We start from the raw sequence: 20,365 nt of genomic DNA on the forward strand, positions 1-20,365 counted from the left end.
GAACTCGAAGGGAGTGTTTCAGGCATTCATATGTAAATGTCTAGTTCTGCTTCAGCTGCCTTAGACATCTGACTTTTCCATACATGTTTGGGGTATATGAAACAGGATACTTGGGGCTGCACGTGGAAGCTGTGTGGTGTAACATGGACTATACAAAATGGACCTATTTGCCTAAACCTTGAAATCTAAAATCCACCCCCAAGTTGTCACAACACATATTAGTGTCTTGCAAAGCTCTGCAACACACAAAGAATGTAATTAGAGTAGGAGACTGCAGAGGGCTTGATTTGGAGGAAATGGAAGGTGACAAGTGAAATTTGAGGCTGTTTCTTCAGGACTCAAAGCGGCTGAAGTGAAACACCTTCCAGCAGTGCAAGGATAACACAGGCTTGTGCTAGATGCACACTGAGCACAGGGGTCCTCCTGGGCTGAGAGCTGTGATGCTGAAGGATGGTTTGGCTGCATGAGAAGGTAGATAAGAAAGGGATAAGCTGTGAGCAGGTAGGCAGAACAGAAAGAGGGTTGAAACAAGATGTCCAACAAATATCCTAGGAGCTACACAACTCCATATGGACCTAATGAAGCCATTGCATAAAAGTGAGATTCTTTTTCATTAGGGAGCCATAGCACAGAGCAGTAGTAGCATATGTTTAGAGATTGCCACATCTGCTTCTGAAAACCTGCCCCCCACCTCCTCCACCCAGGAAGGTTACAAGTCAGAAAGTAGTGATAAGTCATGGTAATCGCTTGAATTTGCTTTGGCTCTTCTCTCTGGAGAATGAGACCTCTAATCTTTCTTTCCTCCTCCCAGCTTCCATCCTCTGACCCCTCCTGAAGCAGTGACATTGAGCAGACTGGCTGAGTTGTGGTTTGATACAAGATGTTCTTCCCCACATCAAAAATGTCTCTGCTGCTTTCCACCAGTATCGCCCAAGAGGGAAACGAGCTTCATTTCTTACCCACTAACAAGCTCATAATGACACCAGTTTGCAAAATAGAATAATTCAGAGCTTCAGTGATCCACTCCATGCTATTTTCTCATCAGAACAGTGTGCATTCTGTTTCTGAAAGGTTCCTGAAATCTCTGTTTGGAACTATCAACCTCACTCCTGAAAACAAATTAGTTTTTCAAATATTCCATTGCCATTTGTTCTTGATGCTTTCTCTCGTACACCTCAGGGGATCGCTCATCACTCATTGTACACAATGTCTCCAAACACAAAAGGGAAATCTGGACTCAAGAACTGCTGTTAAAAGTTGTGGTAGAAACAGTGAGTTCTGGAAAACATAATTGTTTCTCTTTTCACTTGAAATGCCAAGACTTGAAAGCATTTATGCTTGCCTGAGATAGGTGGATGAGCCGTTGTTTCATTGCAACGCACACAGATGCAGTTAAATAGTCCCAGATGGAATCTGAAATATTCCATAGCAGCCTCTTGGGCAGCGAGTGCATTAACAGCCACAGGAGAAGGCTGTAAAGGCTCCCATCTGGTCATCCATCAACACTTTTATACATTATCATCAGCAGCCTGCTTGGAGGGAAGGTGTGCCACATTTCTGAAAATCCAATTAGATGATAGAAGCCAGTTCTCTTTTATCCTCTGTTGATGAGCCACCCAAAGCATTTTTTTACATTAAAGAAACATCATTTTCCTTCACAGGAGCTATGCTGCTTTATCTCTACCATGACCTGTTCTTTTATGTGCTTTGTAATTCTATTATTAATTGGGATTTCAACCATTTGCCTGTTATTGAAGTGGGACTGGCTAGTTTGCAATTCCCAGGATCAGCCTGATGTCTTTTTCCCAAAGACTGTTACAATTGCCACTCTTTGGTTTGTGAATAGTTACTCTTTGGAGAAGAGAGAGCTTATTGCAGCAGCTCAGCTGCCACAGGGTTTGATGTGAGTCTTTTCCCTTACCCTGATGGCTCAGTCCCCTTTGACTCAACATGCAGGTGTTTCTGCTGCGATTCTCCACAAGACAAGCTGGGATGAGCAATCATCTGTTATATCCTGATTGTCTGTGAGAGGTTCAGAGATCTGGGCACCGGGGCTGCTGAAGAATTCTTTGTGAAGCATGGGAAACTCCCAAGATCTCCAGAAGTAATTTCAGCCAAAAAAAAAAAAAAGTATGCATATAAAAAGTAAAGACGTCCAGAGTTCTTCATATTTGAGTTTTTTATATAAAGGACATTTAAATGGTAAGTTGAAACTGGTATTCAGACAGCAGGTAAATAATTAGTGTTTTCTCCATCCTCATTTTTTTTCCAGGCATTACATGCTGAGGATGAGCACTTTGATATAGTCTTTATTGATGCTGATCAAAGGAACGCTGTTAACTACTACAGCTTTGTCATGGATAACCACTTGCTGAGAATGGATGGAGTGATCTGTGTAGAGAATACACTCATGAAAGGACAAGTCTACCTGGAGAACATATCTGAGGAAAATGTACTAGCTGTCAGAAAATTAAATGCAGTGATTAATTCAGATCCTCGTGTTGAGCAGGTTGGTGCAATGCAATTGGTTAGGCTGCCTGTGGTACTGTATCCATGGATTTTGCAAAGTACTCATCAGAATCCTTCTTTCGTCAGTGTCATTTTTCAAGGAACCTAAAATGAACCCAAGTTTTATTATAGTTTACCTTTCCTGAGTTTCTATATTCAGCAAAAGTCCCTATTCTCTGTCTACATCATCTCCAGTGTTAAAGGCAAGTTAAATTTGAGCACTTGGAGGTGAATAATCAGCTCTAAACATAACCAAGGAACCACCACTTGCTTAAGGCCTCTGGAGGCTACAAGGCATTTCCAGCACAACAGGAGTCAGTGAGGCTTTCAATGCACTTGTTACCAATGCTACCCCAACACAGTGGCACCAGCATACAAGGCTCACACTCATGTACCCACTCTTCTAAGAGCCTCCTCTCAGTTGCCATAATACAGGATTTGGGCTTTGTGCCCCATAAGCTCATCTTTGTCTATCTGCAGGACAGAGAGCCTCTAGAGGTGCCTCCTGTCATACCCCGTTATTCTGTCATCAACTCAACCATCAAACACCAAGAGCAATGACTTTTCTTTGTAGAAAAGGGAAAGACTCACAGCGGATTTCCATGCCCTGAATATTACCATTAGCCATTTAATGAGTGTAAACAGCATGTTGTTTCTGTATTTAATTTTGTAATAGTTTGATCCCGGTGTTGAACCTCCAGCACTGAGAGCCTCTTCCACTGAAGTGTTATAACAGTATCAGAGGCAGTTGTCAAAACCCACTGAAATTCACCTATGGGTTCCTGTGAATAGTGATGAACACTGAAGTGTTCATTGAAGTGAAGCTATTATGGTTTGCTAAGTTCTGAGAATGATTCTGGAATGTCTTCATAACAGCATTAGCCAAGCAGTGGAAACCCAGAGATCTCAGCAGCTGACACTCATTTAGGAAATGGAGAGGCAAAATTGCTTTTTTTTTTTTTTTTCCTGGCATTTGTGGAAGTTGGGAGTTTGGGAGAAGAATGTGAGCAAATATAGATGCCTGACATATTTGGGTTGGAAGGAATTTTAGCTAAAGAATAACAGTAGGAGAAAAACTGCTCTGGCCTAACGAAGGAAGGACTTTCCTTAACTGTTTATGCATTATGTCTGCAGATAATTTTACCTGTGCAAAGCGGGCTGAGCGTCATTCGAAGGATCCCTGTACCACCAGATGCAGTGATTGAATCAAAGGTGTGTATTTTCTCTTCTGTGAACATTTCTGGGAAAGTTTTGACTTTGCTGAGAACAGTGATAAGAGCAGGGATTTGCTGTTGAGGGCCCAGACTTATGCTCTGCTGTGCTGTTAGTGCCATACAGATTTAGTTTGGCCTATGGAAAAGATGGTGATTTTTCTTTTTTTTTTTTTTTTGTAGGAACTCCATTTTATGTAATGGTTATCATCCAGCTATAATGAAATTCCCATCTGGAATTGTAATTGCCCAATTCTGTAAATCCAGACCCAAATGTCTTGATTATTTGGGGGTTTCTGACTGCTCCCAAAGCTATATCCACTAGTAATTCCTGGCATTTCAAAACCAATATTTTAAACATCTTGTATTTTCCATTGTGATTCCAGCCAGGGGAAAATGATGTATGGCAGCTGATCAGATGACAGCTTGGTTAAAGTTATTGGCTGATATCTCTATTTGCGCACCAGCCCTGTGAAGATATTTTGAGTGCACAGCATTTGAGCCAAATCCTGCTTTTGGAAACAGGTTCTCAGCCTCCTTCTTCCTGGAGGCAGCTGAACTGGAGGGCAGGACTTGGTCCAGGGAGTGAAATAGATGGAAGACTTAATCAGTTCTTTTCTGAGAGGTCATACCTGCTCATGTCCTTGTTCTTCACAGCAGAGGTAGTGAGGTGCTGGAACAGGCTGCCCAGAGAAGCTGTGGTTGCTCCATCCCTGAAGGTGTTCTAGACCAGGTTGGATGGGGTCCTGGGCATCCTGGTCCATTACCAGACCTTGAGGTTGGTGGCCTTGCCTGTGGCAGGAGAGTTGGAAGTGGATGATCCTTAAGGTTTCTTCCAAACCAAGCTGTTCTATGATTCTATAATCTCCCATGGGAAGCTGGGCCAGGAAGGACTGTGCCCTACTCTCATGTATTTGGAGTGGTCAGTGCATCTTCCCAAACATAGCCCTTCTGCTACCTCACCTTGCACCTTGGTGCTCCCGTTGAGAATAATATCAGTAGGGGTAAGGATTTTATTTATTTATTTATTTATTTTGGCTTGAATTAATCACATCTTTGCATTAACTAATGGGTCAAGAAGACACGGATCCCTGTACACATTCTCACATCGTCCTCACAGACAAAGCCCATAGCAGCAGTTCTGGTACTGAGCTTTGCCCCGGATTGTGTTATATGTATCTGTCTTCATTTTAGAAAGAAGTGATAAGGGATGATGTTTTCTGGGGTTATAACAAGAACCGCATCCTTGACCGGCTGCGTTTGGATGACAAGGTGGCTTACGTCACTGGCGGTGGGCAGGGAATCGGGAGGGCCTTTGCTCACGCGCTGGGAGAAGCTGGTGCTAAAGTGGCTGTGGTGGACCTGGTCCTCGCAAAGGCAGAAGCAGTGGTGTGTGAGCTCAACCTCAAAGGTAAGCATGACACTGCCCTCAAACTGGGGCAGTCACTGTTGAAAACTTCCGTCTATAGTTCTTTCAAACATGAATATGAGGTCAGACAAGGAACAGAATATTAGTAGACATAATAACTAAAGTCCAAAATAAGAGGTAAAATCCTCTACAGGGCACTTCTATTTTAGCAGTAAAAACACAAAATGTAACATAAAATTGAATTTCCCCCTAGAGTCATGCTAACCTGCAAAGGGGAAAAAGAAAACTGGAAATATAATTTTAATGAGAAAAGAAAGGAAGTGTTACTCATTTTATAATTCCATTTGTGGGATTACAAGCAAGCTTTCTTCAAAGTTCACTACTTCATCGCCTCTGAAGATGGAACGTTGCCGAGGAAATTTTCACAGTCCCAGTTGGACACAGACAACAGAATTTGTGTCCACTCTGGTTTCAGAAAGGGTTTGATCACCAGTGGATGATCTGCACATTAAAATCTGGAGTTTCCACTCTGTCTTAAGAACTGTAAAGCTTTTTTTGCCAAATGGAAAATATTCACGAAAACTGTGTTTGTGCAACTGGAAACTGTATTATCCAGCAAAACAAGCCCTTGCAGATACATTTCTATTACTCATCAATCTGCATCTATCAGCTTTTTCCTAGGGAAGGGGCAAGGGATGGTTCGTTTCTGGTTTTGACACCATCCTGAGCCTCTGCAGAGAATGCTTGATACAACAGATCCCAGACTGTATGATGCCAGCTTTAGTAAGGATAGGACACTTCACAATGAGGATTGGTGCAATGGTTAAAGCTTTGATTGCTGGTCTGATCCCTAACAATGACACAGACTAGAGTGTCTCCAGTTCCTATTACAAATTCTTAAATAATCCAGTCCCTCTTTCCCTGAAGCTTTTCATTTTCTTATGCTCTGAAGCCATATGGTCTTGGCACACAATAGCTGTGCCCTGCAAGTTAACTTGCCTTTTGGATATTTTTTTACAGTGAGATCCTGCATATCAAGCAGAGCTGTTCAGAAATAAATGAGATAGTTGATAGAGCCGTGAGACTTTGGATGCCAGTGGTCCATTTGAAAATGAACTTAACTTTTCTCCAGGGCAATTTCAGTAGGAGTTTGATCATCCGTCCTTCAATGGCTGTCCTATCTCTGCTCTTTTGCTGGTGGGTTGCAAGCCCAAAGAAGGTGGATGTGGTGGAGGGATTATGCAATGCAGTTGGAGGGGTCATGAGGCACTGCAAATATTATTGCAGCCTAAAATAAAGAAAATCTCACTTTTCAGTCTTCACATATCTTTATCTTTCAAGGTCAGATACTCTCTGTCAACTTGACCAGTGCAGCTGGTCAGGGCACATCTATTCCATCTCATGAGGGTTTTTAAGGTTTCAAATTTATTGTCATTCCTTGTTGGAACAAAACCCAAACTTTGTAATGCTTTTGTGAAAGAGAATTATATCCAAATGCCCATTCTTGGAAAGGATCTGGAAAGGTCAGATTTTCAATCTCTTTCTCCCCAGACGTAACTAGAGTGCCTAGCCTGGACCTCAGAAGCTTTTCCTTGAAAACTTTTGTTGAAATCAATATGTTTCCATGAAACACTTTGGCTTCAAAGAAGCAATGTACTCTGTTGGAAATAAATTTTGACAAAAAGGTTCAGCTAGTTTTACTCTCACAATATTCACATGTGTAAATTAAAGCAATACTTGTAGTACTAATACATATTTTTCCTGCTATAATAGACACAAAGGATCTGTGATTTTTCCCCCCCACACTCTTCGTGGATCTCTTTCTCAAAGTCGGAAACAGCGCGCCCCAAGTCATCCCCATACTGAATACTTATTCAAAACATTTTACTTAGCTTTCTTAAATCCACTTTGCTTCTTATACCAAGGAGCCCTTTGCTGTCTTCCGGGATGGTGCCATCATTTCATGATGGATTTTAAACATCAGAAACTCTGTGATCTCAGTTTTAGCTTTGTTAGACATCTCGGGTGTATCTCCCTTGGCTACAGGGGTCTTTGTTTTTACATCCTGAGTGAATACCTTTTTCAACTGTTGCTAATGGATCCTGACAGAAGAACCAAAAATGATGAAACAGAACCAAAAACTCCTAAGGGTTACCTTCCTATACATACTCCTCTGTCTTCAGGGGGAACCGTTTCTTCTACCTTAAGGGAAGAATTAATCTGATGGGATTTTTAAAATGTGCATTTTCACTGTAAACTATGCAAATGCCTTCCCCACAATGTCACCTCTGATCTTCTTGTCTGTATGCAAGGTATTACTTCCATTTATGCTGAGAGCCAAGAGATGGAGCCCCGTGGCAAAGGGGCTCCCCTGCAGAAGGTCAGATTGGGCACACTGGGGCTCTTCTTCTGCTCCTTTCATCACAAAACTGCCCCCACTAGCTTCACAGAGACAAACTGAAGACTGAAGAAGTGCTTTTGTACCATCATGCGTGTAGCTGCAGGGCCGTGTGTTTCTTGCTTCTGGTTGATACTACAGATTTAAGCTATTTTTCCACTGTTTGTTTTGTTTAGTTATTTAATCAGAAGGTTTTGGGGTAACAGTGGAGAGAAAGAAGCTGTTTATTTGTTCATTTTTTATAGGTGGCTCCCTGCATGGGGAGATTATCACAGGGCTGTTATTGATTTGCCTCCAGCTTAAGACTTTGTTTGGGGGAGCCTTCTCTTCTGCTCAGAAATATTTTTTTTGAGGAGGGATCTGAACTCCATACATGTTCAAGAGGGGACAGTACAGCAGTGCCCATAGCCCTTTGGAGACTGGTTTCTGAGCATTCTCGTGAGGTCTGAAGCATCATCTGGGAGTTTAGATACATCTTGAATGCTGAAGAATGCATATGGTATTGATCAAATGGTCTCAAATGTCCATGAAAAATGGGTAAGGTACCAGTCAAATGGTCTCAAACACAGACAATCAGCACTGCAAAAATGAGCCAGCCCTTCCTGTCTGCAGTAGGAATCACCTTTTCCTCTTGCTTCCTAGGAGAACTGCTTATAACACACAATCTTTCCCCAGTCCAGTGGTTTGCAATAACCTTGTTACAGTGGCTTAATAATAAGGATATTTAAAACAGAATTTGGTATTAAATTAAATGAAGCTAATTACAAATCAGCACTGGAGCAATAGTCAACATCTGGATTGTTTTTCTAGGAAAGGAAAGCACAATTTTTACATAATTTCATATCCAGCAAATCTTTTCCCTTAAGAATGTTTGTGCTGCTTACTCTGACAATATGATTTGTAGCAAGTAAGGCTTGGCACCACGACCACCACACCTGTGAGCCTGCAGGTATTTCCAGTTAGCTCTCACCTAAAACTGGGTTAGTTTTCTCTGAAGCTCCATGCTGACCTCACACCGCAGTTCAACAAGAAAACACTTTTTTGGACAAATTGGTTGAATTTCTGTAGCATCTGGAGATCTGTTGTATAATATATGTGTATGTGTTTGCATTTGAGCAAATGAAGGAACCCATTGCTTTGTCTTGTTCCGGAACTGCACTTTCTGGTCCCCAGCACCCAGGAAGTGCTGGAGTTGAACCCTGCTGGGAAGCTGCAGTTGAGTGTTTGGACAGAAGATGGTGCAGTGTTCACAGCTTCGTCCTGCTGGAACGCTGAGCTCTGCTTTCAATCTCAGTTTTATGTTGGCTACCAGCAGGCAAACCAACTCCAGTTAGCAACTTAAATTTCATAGTAGTAACAAATGCACAACTGGCTATGGTTTGTTAGCAGCAAATTAAAGTGGCAAATATATATGTAATACATACATACGTAGAAAATACAGATATATAGTGCATGGAGATGAATTAATAAACAATCATAAGGCTGATTTCTTTTTTCTCTCTGAATTCCCATACTGATTTCATCACCTCTGTTTCAATTCAGGGATTAAAAGCATTGCCCTTGCAGCAGATGTGAGCAAACCTGAGGATGTGCAAAGGATTGTTGATACCATTGTAGCTCGATGGGGTACGATCGACATTGCATGCAACAATGCTGGAATCAATATGAATTCTGCCAGTGAAGATACTTCACTAGAAGAATGGGACAAAACTTTCAATGTCAATTTACGAGGACTATTTTTGTGCTGCCAAGTGAGTGTGAAATGCTGTACAGGTTTGATATGCAAATGGGCAGCAATGTTCTTAGTGTTTAATTTACCAAGATTTTATTGTTTTTTGGTATTATTTATTAACACCATTTTATTGTTATTGTCATCATAATGGGGTTGACTTCATGGGATTAATCAACTTACAGATTGTGGTCAATATTTTCAGAACAGCTGGTCATTACTGGCCATCACAGCTCAGGTGCTTAAGAATGGCCTGATTCTGGGGGGGGGGTGATTATTTGGCACTTCCTGAAGAGCAGAAAGCTTTGGGGAGCCATTGCCAGCATCAGTGATTTAAAAAAAAAAAGAAAAAAAAAAAAATTGCCAAAAGCAAAGTGGGTCCAAAATGGCAATGGAATTTTTCCTGCATCAGCCATTTTTATACCAAGTTTTTACATTGAGTGCTTAAAAAAATGTGTGAGAGCATACACTCTTCTGAAAAGTGAAGACTAATTTATTATCATGTCATTATTAGCACAATCACAAAAAGGGTCACTGGTCTTTCCTTTAATTTCTGTCACAGGCTGCAGGCCGCATTATGCTGAATCAAGGATATGGGAAGATAATTAACACAGCATCTATGGCAAGTTTAATAGGTGAGTGATGAGAGCTAACAGTTGTGCTTCAGAATCCATATTTTAATTACTACCGATGCTATTTGAATCAATTAAACCTGTATTGGGAAGGAGTAAATCACTGACATTTTGTATTAGAGGAAATGTACTACAAAATTTTTATTGATATCATTTTTCAACATTCATCTGTCCTCTATGTTTTAGAGCACTTACTGCTTTTTATAGAAGAGGCGGAGTCACCTCTGTGCCTGATGCAGGGATGGCATGGGAGAAGTGCTGGTGCATTCCCCACTAATTTCAGGAAAATGTGTTTCAGTGCAGGAAGTGGTGCCCTGCTGATGTTTACAAGACACCCAAAAGCCATTGTGCCACTCCTTGCCACGGTACCATGGTTATATTTCATTGCCGTTGCCAATAGGTGTCTCCACCGACGCTGCTGATTCAGCAGCGTCGTCAAAAGCACCAATAAACCATTGTAACATATGGAATGAAATCCCTACTGCTGAGCTAATCTGGAAGGCAGTTACATGCTGGTGAACTGAGGCCCATGTAACAAAAATTGATCAATTACACAAATTAAGCATAGCCCTTTAGGAATTTATTTTATTGGTCTGGACATCTGTTGCAGTATTGTCCAAATCCAAAAATCAAATGGTGCCTTGGGTTGCCAAGTTAGGCAAGAAAATCTAGTAGCTATAAAAGTACAACTGAAAACCCCTGTATTAATATCATGTCCATCTGCTGAACGTTACATAAATATGCAGTCTTTTTATTTTCCTTGGGAATAACATTTATTTTTATAGTGCCCAGTTTGACTTTCTGTGACATTCTGTTCAGTTTATTGCGTAGTAACTTTAAATGTTTCTTCAAAAGTGCATTCATAATATTGTTGTTAATTTTTGTCAAGTGTCTTTACCAGCTGTTTCACTTATGCTCAAGCGCAGGCACCATACCCCTGCCCCAGCTTTGTGTAACAAAACCTCCTGAAACAAAAGTAGATTTGAAAAGACTGCAAAGCTGTCGACTTCAGGTACCCTCATGAAGTGCAGCTCTGAGTGCGGCCCAAAAGGGGCATTGTGCATCCTGTTTAAATGGCACTGAAAGTTAATGCATGTGGGCATGGATAGGCCAGAAGTTAGGAGACAAAGGGATGTGTTTACCTTCTGAACCTGTTTGGATCTTGGCATGAGAAAAATCTAGTAGTTATAAAACTACAACTGAAAACCACGATGTTCATATCATGTCCATCTGCTGAATGTTAAATAAATATGTTGGTTGGTTGGTTATTTAAGTATGTTGGCCAACTGGCAAAGTATGAAATGTTTCTAGAAATAGTTAGGGGATATATATATATTTTTTTTGTAGGTTGAGTCCTTCCTGAGAGATAGAGGAAAATGAGGAGACTCTTTGTAGGATAGAAAGGTTTTTGTTTGTGATTTTTTATTTTCCAGATACTTTGCTCAGAATCAATTTTAATTAACTGAAGATAGGCTGCATACATTTTGCATATGTGCATGTTGATTCTGGTGTTTGACTGGAATTATTCCAGACGTATGCTTCAGCAGCAGAGAGGAGGCTGCTGCTGCTCTGTCATTTGTACAGGTGGAACTCCGCTCTAATTTTTACAGCAAATATCTTTAGTGGGAAGTGATCTGTTCTTCTCTCTGTGTGTGCTTCTCATTAACATTATGCGGCTGCTTCAAGGTCAGGCGAGAAGCCTTACGAACAAGGTAGCAAAAACATTGTGTCAGATGTTTAAAATGTAATGCAGCTGATCTTGGCAGCATTTTTATCTGTTCGCCTCCTGCCTTCTCCATGCGAAACAGGAGCGAGTGTTCTCCCTTCATGCAGGCCTTATGAACTCAGAAATCCTGATGACACCGCTTGAGGCATGGCTTCCTTCACAGGCTCTGGTTTGGAGCGCTGAAGATTTGTGGGTCTACGAAGCATTACCCAAAAATGTGGCTCGGGGAATGGAAGAAGTGGTACAGATGCTCAACAAAGTTTTTGTGTGTCTCAGGAGAAGAATATCCCATCTTGGTTACCTTCTTTAGCCATTCCTATGAAGACAAAAGCACTGACATGGAGAGAGCCTTGTAAATCCTAACACCCCCACCCCAAATCAGAGTGCTGACTGCTGACAACCACTAGCTGCTCTCACCCGTGTGGGCAAGAGGTGCAGAGACAGTGCCAAAACTCTTATCCTCTGAGCAAACTTCCAGTGATTTATCACAGACAGACGTGTTTGGAAAGTTTAGCAATGAGATGCTTTGGGGAGGTTGTGAGGTTAACTACCGAAGCTGTACATAACTTGAAGCTGATGTGCGGCAATTAATCAGGAAATTAGGTGCCACTCCTGCTCGAGAGCCCACACAGAGCACTGTGTTTGTGGGGTGATGGGGACATGGATAGCAGCAGGGTTCTGCAGGTTGGAATGGGAGTCATTTGGTACAGAACAAAAAATTAGGACAGAAGAAATGCTGGCAAAGGCGACAGTGTCAAATAGTTTTAATTCTAAAAAGGCCCAGTTCTCAGCATACCCTCAGCAAAAGTAAGCACTAATTCTTGCCACAATTTTTTATGTTCTTCAAATCCATTCATAGATATCGATCTCCATTCGTAGATATCTCTGTTTGTAGATGTTCTGTGTTCGGTGAAGCATTGGCACAGGCTGCCCACAGAGGTGGTGGAGGTCACTGTCCCTGGAGGTGTTCAGGAAAAGGGAATATGTGGCACTGAGGGCCATGGTTACTGGGAAGGGGTTGATGGTTGGACTAGATGATCTTTCCAACTGTAATGATTTCATGGTTCTGTGATTCAAGGCAAAGGTGCTTACTGGCTTGCTCAGCACTTTGCATCAGGGGTCTTCACTGTTTCAGAGCTTGATTAACTCTGTCACTGTCTTCTTTTCACACTTGAAATCAACACACTTGGAAATAATTGTTTTAGACAAAAAGTAGTTGTGAAGGTGTTGGGGTACCCTAGACAGCAGTGGTTTGGAACTTATTCACCAACTTCGTAAATTTGACAAAGCTTCATGAGTTAGGCCAACTTAATATCAACTGCCAGTGACTCCACGTGCTTCTATCCATGTATTGTGAGTTTCACCAGAGGCTCTCAGGGTGCAGAGCTGCCTAACTGTACAAGTCACCAATGCTTGTTGCATGGTTACTGACATTCAGACTGATTCCCCGCTTTCACAAAGTTCCCTTTGATGTCCTATTACATCAGTGCCTTGCACCAAATTTATTTAAGGAGTTCACGATAGCCAGCAGGTCCTCAGAGAGACAATGTATAGGTGGAAATCCCAACAGCCACACTGACTCAGGTTGGTTCTGATGGGTTTAAGGCACTTTAAACACACTGTGGATTTGTCCTTAAGCAGCTTTCTGGGAATGCTGCGAGCACGAGAGCTGGCAGAGGGGCAGAGCCACCAAGCACACCACACTAACGAGCTTGAACATTGTAATTAGCAAGCCGATCATCTTCCCTCCGTGACTGACATGTGACATCCCTGAAACATCTTCAGAAGCTTTAGACTCTGAAAGTGGTGGGTGTTCAGGATTTTTGGGACGCACCTGTGCTCACATCCATACAAACACTGATTAGATAATGTGTTTGCTTCAGACTGTGGGTAATTTAAAAATTAAAGTGAATAATTTGTTCCAGGGAGATATATAATATGGTATGTTATATACAAATCTGTAATGCATGCGTATTATATCATGTGGTATGGTTTTATATCAGTACTGCACTGTATGCATATTTTCCATAAAATATACATGTGTATAAAATGTAAACGTGCAAACATCAATGTGATTATTTATCCTTCTTGGAAAAAGTCAAACACTTGCATATATGCTTAGCACACTGCTTTTGGCTTTGCCAAAACACGGAATGTTTTGAGTTCATTTCTTTTATTTTTTTTTGCGTTTCTCCCAGATGCTGAAGCAAAAATGTGAGGTGACCACAGGTTCAGTTTTGCTGTGTGATGGCTAAACTCTTGTTGCTCCCTGCCTGGTACCAGGGAAAACGCCAAAGAATTCATTTCAAGGCAGGGAACGGCACTGGAACTTCCCCGCACGCCTTAATTTGAGGAGAATAAATATTTTCCTATTTCTGAATCTCTTCCAGTTCCACACCCGCAGAAGCAGTTGGCGTATAATGCCTCCAAAGCCGGGGTCGTAAAATTAACACAGACGTTAGGAACGGAGTGGATTGACAGGGGAGTAAAAGTCAACTGCATTTCCCCGTAAGTAAAATGTAGTCTCGTTCTGAAGGTACAAAGGGAATGAAATGTTCTAAAAAGCTCAAATGAGCAGTATCTTGGAAAATAAAGTTTCTAATTAGTAGGTGGATTGCATCCCTTTTTATGTTGTCTTTTCCTTAACAAAGGTTTAAATACTTATAACCGAGCCTGCTCTGTTGCTGTGTATACTCAGGGATTTAAGAAGAGGTTTTAGCATTTGATAATAGGTTTTCCAATAATGTGAAGGGTAGTTTTTAGCATTTCTCTTCCAGATGAAATATTTCCTTAGTCTGTCCAAGCCTTCCGCGGTTAAAGAAAAGGCTTTTGACACTTAATAGACAATACTTCTTTCCCCTTTTTGCTTGAGACAAATATATAGGCACTTAAAACGCCACATTGCAGTGCTGTAATTGAGATAGTGTTCAGCTCTGACAGTTGCAGGAGGCCAGGTGTAATTTTGTAAATATATATCTATATTTATTACAAATTACATTTTCCTTATTTTTGGAGGCTTAAAGCTGCATGTTGTATTTTACGGTGTTTATTCACAGAGCAAAGTTTTCTTGCCATCTTTTCTCTCCCTGTTTCTCGCAGTCATGACCAACACAGTCATTTTATTAAACAATTAACAGTGCATGATAGTGCTAAGCAGAAACCCAAGTGGATAGCACTAATTGGAAGCGGTCAAATTCCATAGACCGTTGAAGTCAATCAGAGTAAGTAAGAAGGGCAGGATTTTAACCCAGGAGTTAAATTGTAATAATGAAGTTATAATGTATGTCAAATTAGGAAAAACAAATTACATATTTTAATCCACAAAGTGGAAGAGAAAAAAAACCACGGAGCTCAATGGCAAGTGCCCGTGTTTTTACTGTCAGTTCGACTCTCCACTTTCTTGTGCTAGCTGTCTTCCTTATGATTATTTATTACTAATTATAGCAGTGACTCCAGCCTTTGCTTGATGTGATCCATGGATTCTTTAAACAGCATCTCACTTGCTAGTAGGATTTTCCCCATGCCAGTACTAGCAGCTCTGCTGTAGCTTTCTCACAGCTAGGTCTGCTGAATTTACACAGGCTTTTGTGAGCCAGGGGAGATGAAGGGAATTAGGGAAGCCCAGCAGGACCTGGCAGGAACTGTGCCTGCAAATGCACAGGTAATCGTTACCAACAGAGATGGGATAGTATGCCACATTTACTGTGATCACAGGTGAGAAGGCTCTTAGAGGAGGAATTACCTATTCTTAAGGGGTTTACATAAATTTTAAAAGTCTCCACTGAATGATCAAAACTCATTGTTTTGTGTAAGTTGGAAACTTACACTCTTATTTGAAGAAGTTATGCTTTTAAAGGCAGTTGTCAAAGCATTGGGAAAAGAGAGTCATGCTTCTCTTTTTCTACTTTATAAGCCAAAATGAGGTTGCAGTTTTATCATCATGTCTTTAACTCTAACTCTAGCTCAAAATCCTACGATAGCAAGTGGGATTTTTCTTTGCGAAGTAATAGCCAGGAAGGGCACAGAAAGGACAAAGGTTTTGGCTGTACTGAATGTCTCCAGCTCTTTCTCTCCAATGCAGTCCAATGCATGGACTGAAAGGCTCCCAAATCCTGGCAGAGTTTTACTTCAAAGCTTTGGTTGAGCCGCTCCTGTCCAGACACATGTGGAGCTCTGGGTCAGTGTTTAGTGTGATTTGGTCAGATCCCCCTCACTAAAAGCAAACTCTGCTTATGCTTCTGCCTGTATGAGAGATATGAAGCTTGTTTCTGTGATGCCATCAAAGAACTTTGCTGGATTGGAAGAAGTTCCAAATGCACAAGTCTATCTGAGTGTGGATGTCCAGTGTAATGTGCAACATTTTGAGATATTTTGAGAGCTATGAGAAACACAAGAGCTGGATATAAGCTGTGGAGAAGTAAAACATGTAGGTGTGCCCTTAAGCCCTTTGCTCTCCCCACACTTGATTTCTTTAATGCTTTAAGGCATTCACAGCACACATCTGCCTGAAGCTCCATACACTCCAGTCTGGCCTTGAACATTATTTCACCATGCAAATCTTTTGGCCTTTTTTCCTCTTCCTATCTGGTCACTTTTTATCAACTTAATTTCTTAACGAGTGCATAAAACTTATGCAGACCGATGCATAAAAGTTATCAATGCATAAAATGTTATGGCAGAGTCCTTAGCATAATTTATTGCATTTATAAAACTGAAGATCCTTTTCTCACTGGCCAAGCAAGTCTCAAGCCCATGGGGAGAAAGTGACTGAGGTTTCTTGTATCACATGGGATCCAAGGAACCTGATGGATGCTCCATCCCTGGAGGCATTCAAGGCAAAGCTGTCTCTGGGCAGCCTGGTCTGGTGGTTGGCGACCATGCACGTAGCAGGGGGTTGGAGCTAGATGGTCATTGTGGTCCTTCTCAAGCCAGGCCATTCTATGATTCCATGACTTTGCCTCTTGTTTCATGCAGAGCAAGCATTTCTGTGCTTAGTGCTTTTGCCATTGTCTATTCTGTTGCTTCCTAGCTTGTTGCACAGCTGGTGCCAGGCAAAATAAAAGTGCTGGACTTCATCAAAAGAGACTTGCAGTTTGGGCCATAGAGGGGACTATGAGTAAATGGGGAGCTGCTCATGGTGTGTGTGTTTGTCTCTTTCCTGGTCCCAGCAGATATTTCAAGTTAGGTGGGTGTGATGAAGCAGGGAACTTTGGGGACCTCAGTTCTCAGCTTGCATGGTGTTGGGATGCCTCATTTTGCAGCCAGCATGCTTGACCAATGGGCACTGTGTGAACAGGATGCTTTCAGCCCAGTGGGAACAAGGTGTGAGAAAGCAGGTAGGGATCTCCCCCAAATTTGGGGTCACCAAATTTGGGGGAAGGAATGGCAGGAGAATGAGCAACCCAGAATCATCTCAAGGCATCCCAATTAAGAGGCATTACCATCCCCATTAAGCAGCAGTCATTGCTGGTAAGTATCTTTGGACTTAAATCTAATTCCTTGGGAGATGTCCCAATTAAGTGGATCTCTTGATTAAACACTTCCTGATTAAGTGGAGTGTACTTAACTCATTCAAATTAATAACTCATCTGAAAGAAATCAAGTTACACACAGATGGAATCTCTTCTTGCTCTCATTTGGGGATTGAACGCACGTAACAATTCCAGTTAAGTATCTGGTAAGTGATATTTTTCCTAATGTGTCTCTCGAAGTGGAAATGTTTTAGGCAATTGTTTTCTTTTTTTTTTTTCTTTCTTCTCCTAATGTCTCAAATTGTCCTGTGTATCAATAATTAAATATTGATGCTCATGTCTAATGTTAAGGAACTAGCAGTTTGATATTACATTGACATGCAACAGAAAGTACTGATAGGCTCAGCACTGCATACGAGATGAGGTAGGGAATTAATGCATTGGCAGTTGTCTTTGCTGGAACTGGTTAGAAGCCAACTAAAATCTGCCTAAAAGGGTTCAACAACATTAAATTGCCCAACTTGGCACCAAAGCTTTCCCAGAAGATGTGTAGTATCAATGACATGCCTAATATTTATAGTGCCATCAGTATGTGTGTTTGCAACTTTAAGTTTTGTGCTACGTTTTTTTCTCATTTACGGAACAAAAAAATTTGTAACGAAGTTTTGTCACACATCAAAATTTTTACTACTCGATGTGAGCTTAGGGAAAGGTCAACCAAGAGGTGCAGCCCCTGGCTGAAATCAGACCAAGGATGGTTTTTCCAGACATTGAAAAACATCCTCTTTTAGTGAAATCTACTGTACTGGAGGAATGTATGCCATATTTCCTAATCTGCATTCCCTTTGGGTTAAAACTAAAAAAAAAAAGGCAAAAGAATTATAAGGATTTAAATTTGATGTCTGATAGTGTAAAGCCAGAAATGATTATGTGGGTGGTTTTGTGAGCGCAGTGAGAGGCACGTGGGGGGACGGAGTGCGATGTGTTCTGCTGCTCATAGCATGGTTCTCTCTGAAGAAAACCAGCTCTTGAGGAGCTTGGGTGAGCAAGGGGAGAGACTAGGAGCTGCACTTAGGGGAAAGAAGTAAAATCTGCAGCCCTATGCTGGAATGCATTTGATATTATTACACCGCCAGAGCCTAAACAAGCTGCGTTGCTCAGTGCTGTGAACTGCTGTAGTGTTTATCGTCAATTACAATAAAAAATAAAGCTGATCTTTAAATCCTGCCTGATTAATGAAAGCAGAAATGTTTGGAGGAAAGTCTGAATTAGTTCCACTTTGTAACAGAGTAAATAGAAGATTTCAGCCTTCATTTAAAACAAAAGGTAAATCTCGTACCCAGAATCCAGCATGTCTCAAAAAATAATTTCCTTGGAAGTATAAATTGGGATGCCGATGAAGTTTCAGAACAAAACGGGTATTTTTATACTTTGTTCATTTCATATTTATCACTAGCTTGTTTGCTAATTTTCATTTGCAAGAGGCAATTCTTCCAGCTAACTGGCTGCCTCAATGGGCCACTGATTTCTTTGAAGTGACAGTCTGTAAATATGCATAAAAAAGAGATGCAATTAGCGTGTGTGTGGTTCAGTGCAGCCTGATTTCATTGGCAAGTTTACCCACAGTGTTGATAAGCTACATTATCTAGAAAATTGGCCGCTGAAAAACAGCACCTCTGATTGCCAGCAAAGGTTCCAGATAACAGGGTGCTGAAGAGAAATATAATTGAGGTTGAATATGTTAACCAAGGTGTCACATGCTCCTTAGAAGCGCTAATTTATCAGCATGTTGGAATTTTTATTAACATTTGGAATGCATTTCTACCACACTAATGAAGTGGAATTGGCAGTTCAGGTTTTAGTTATTGTCATTTCTGAGAAGTTAAATGTAATTTCTCGTTAGACACAGTTATGTAAATATATTTGTTCAGGGGCTGAAAAAATTATACATTTCACAAAATACAAATATGTTGTTAAGGAGGAGTATGACAAATCAGTCGTAGTTAAAGTCATAAAATCCAGCCAAACATTCACCATGCATTGTGCTTTCCGGAGCATCACTCATTTTTAGGGCACCCAGAGAAAATGTACTTAGAGTTTTAATAAACGGTGTTGTCTCTCATTAATGTAAAGCAGGCAAGACAGGTACGTGCTTTGCTGGGGTATTTGTTTGATGGGATTCCACTGTGATGTGTCTCTCCTTTTTTGTGTGGAAAGAGTTCAGGGCTGAGAAAGGTGCTGGCATTTGCTTTCCTTGTATTTAATGTGTGGGAAGTTGGGCTGTTTTCAGCTTCTGGGCAGGATATGAACATACTGTGTAACATCATGCTGCAAAAAGAGAAATCAGAATAAGGACAGCAGTTCCCAAGTGTAGCGACAGACCTGGTTGGAGGCACTTTCAATTTGAATGCCATGTTGTCTTCTATAAGAAAATGTAAATTGGAGTTGATGATGAGTAACCCGAAAGTTAGGGGGTCTTGCTGTTAGCTAAGATGACAGTGTGCGTGTGTTCTCCTTTTAAAATAAATTCTCTAAGCCTGCCCAGTGGTAGTGCAAGGCAGTCGGAAAACAGCGCTGCTGAAGTTTGCATTATGAGCTTCGTTCAATGCCAAGGCTCTCCATGCTACTCCCCACGGCTTTCCTTCTGAATTAACACCTTGCACTGCCTTTCCACTTGGGCCAACAAATCCCTAAACCCACATCGTGTGTGCTCTTCACAGAGGCATCGTGGACACGCCGCTCATCCACTCCCCGGAGCTGCAGCCATTGGTGCAGCGCTGGTTGGCAGACATCCCTGCTGCCAGGCTGGCACGGGTCACCGACCTGCAGGCTGCCGTTGTCTACTTGGCCTCCGAAGCTTCAGACTACATGACGGGTCACAACCTGGTCATTGAGGGTGGCCAGAGCCTGTGGTGAGAGCCCACCAGCCTCCCTTCTTGGAAAAGCGTTCACTTAGAGTGGTAGAGTTAAGTGCAATCACAGTTTTGGTCTCTGTGGATGAATGACTGGCTAATGGGTGTTTTCCTCTTCTGGGTGTTTCTTTGGAGATTCATATTCTGGGGGGGGGGGGAAAGCCTTCATTTTCAACATTTTCATGTTTTCTACTATGCAATCATATTTCTGTTAAATTATACTTAATCATATAAGGGTGCATTTACTGTATTTACTGAGATTTGGCTATTATTTAGCTTAATAGAGGGCATTTTTAAAGCAATTAATATTAGTTGCTCTGTGCAGGATATTGTTCTTAGGCTGTTGGTTTTTTGTTTTTTGTTTTTTTTTTAATTCAAGTTGTTCCAGTGACATCTGCGAGTGGTGAAA

General features: G+C 41.4%; 1 protein-coding gene across 1 annotated transcript in view; it reads left to right on the top strand.

Annotated features, from left to right (window-relative positions):
- The window catches only part of LOC122185228, a 29,253-nt gene extending 9,293 nt beyond the window's left edge, over positions 1-19,960 (top strand). The window contains exons 6-12 of the mRNA XM_042880808.1: positions 2,273-2,509; positions 3,643-3,724; positions 4,921-5,130; positions 9,029-9,237; positions 9,778-9,850; positions 13,964-14,081; positions 19,765-19,960. Coding sequence (XP_042736742.1) covers positions 2,273-2,509; positions 3,643-3,724; positions 4,921-5,130; positions 9,029-9,237; positions 9,778-9,850; positions 13,964-14,081; positions 19,765-19,960 — 1,125 coding nt within the window. The remainder of the gene's footprint in view (positions 1-2,272; positions 2,510-3,642; positions 3,725-4,920; positions 5,131-9,028; positions 9,238-9,777; positions 9,851-13,963; positions 14,082-19,764) is intronic.
- The last annotated feature ends 405 nt before the right edge of the window (positions 19,961-20,365 follow it).

The sequence above is a fragment of the Lagopus leucura genome, unplaced genomic scaffold, assembly GCF_019238085.1.
Source record: "Lagopus leucura isolate 7727_CA_CO unplaced genomic scaffold, USGS_WTPT01 Super-Scaffold_100028, whole genome shotgun sequence".
Lineage (NCBI taxonomy): Eukaryota > Metazoa > Chordata > Aves > Galliformes > Phasianidae > Lagopus > Lagopus leucura.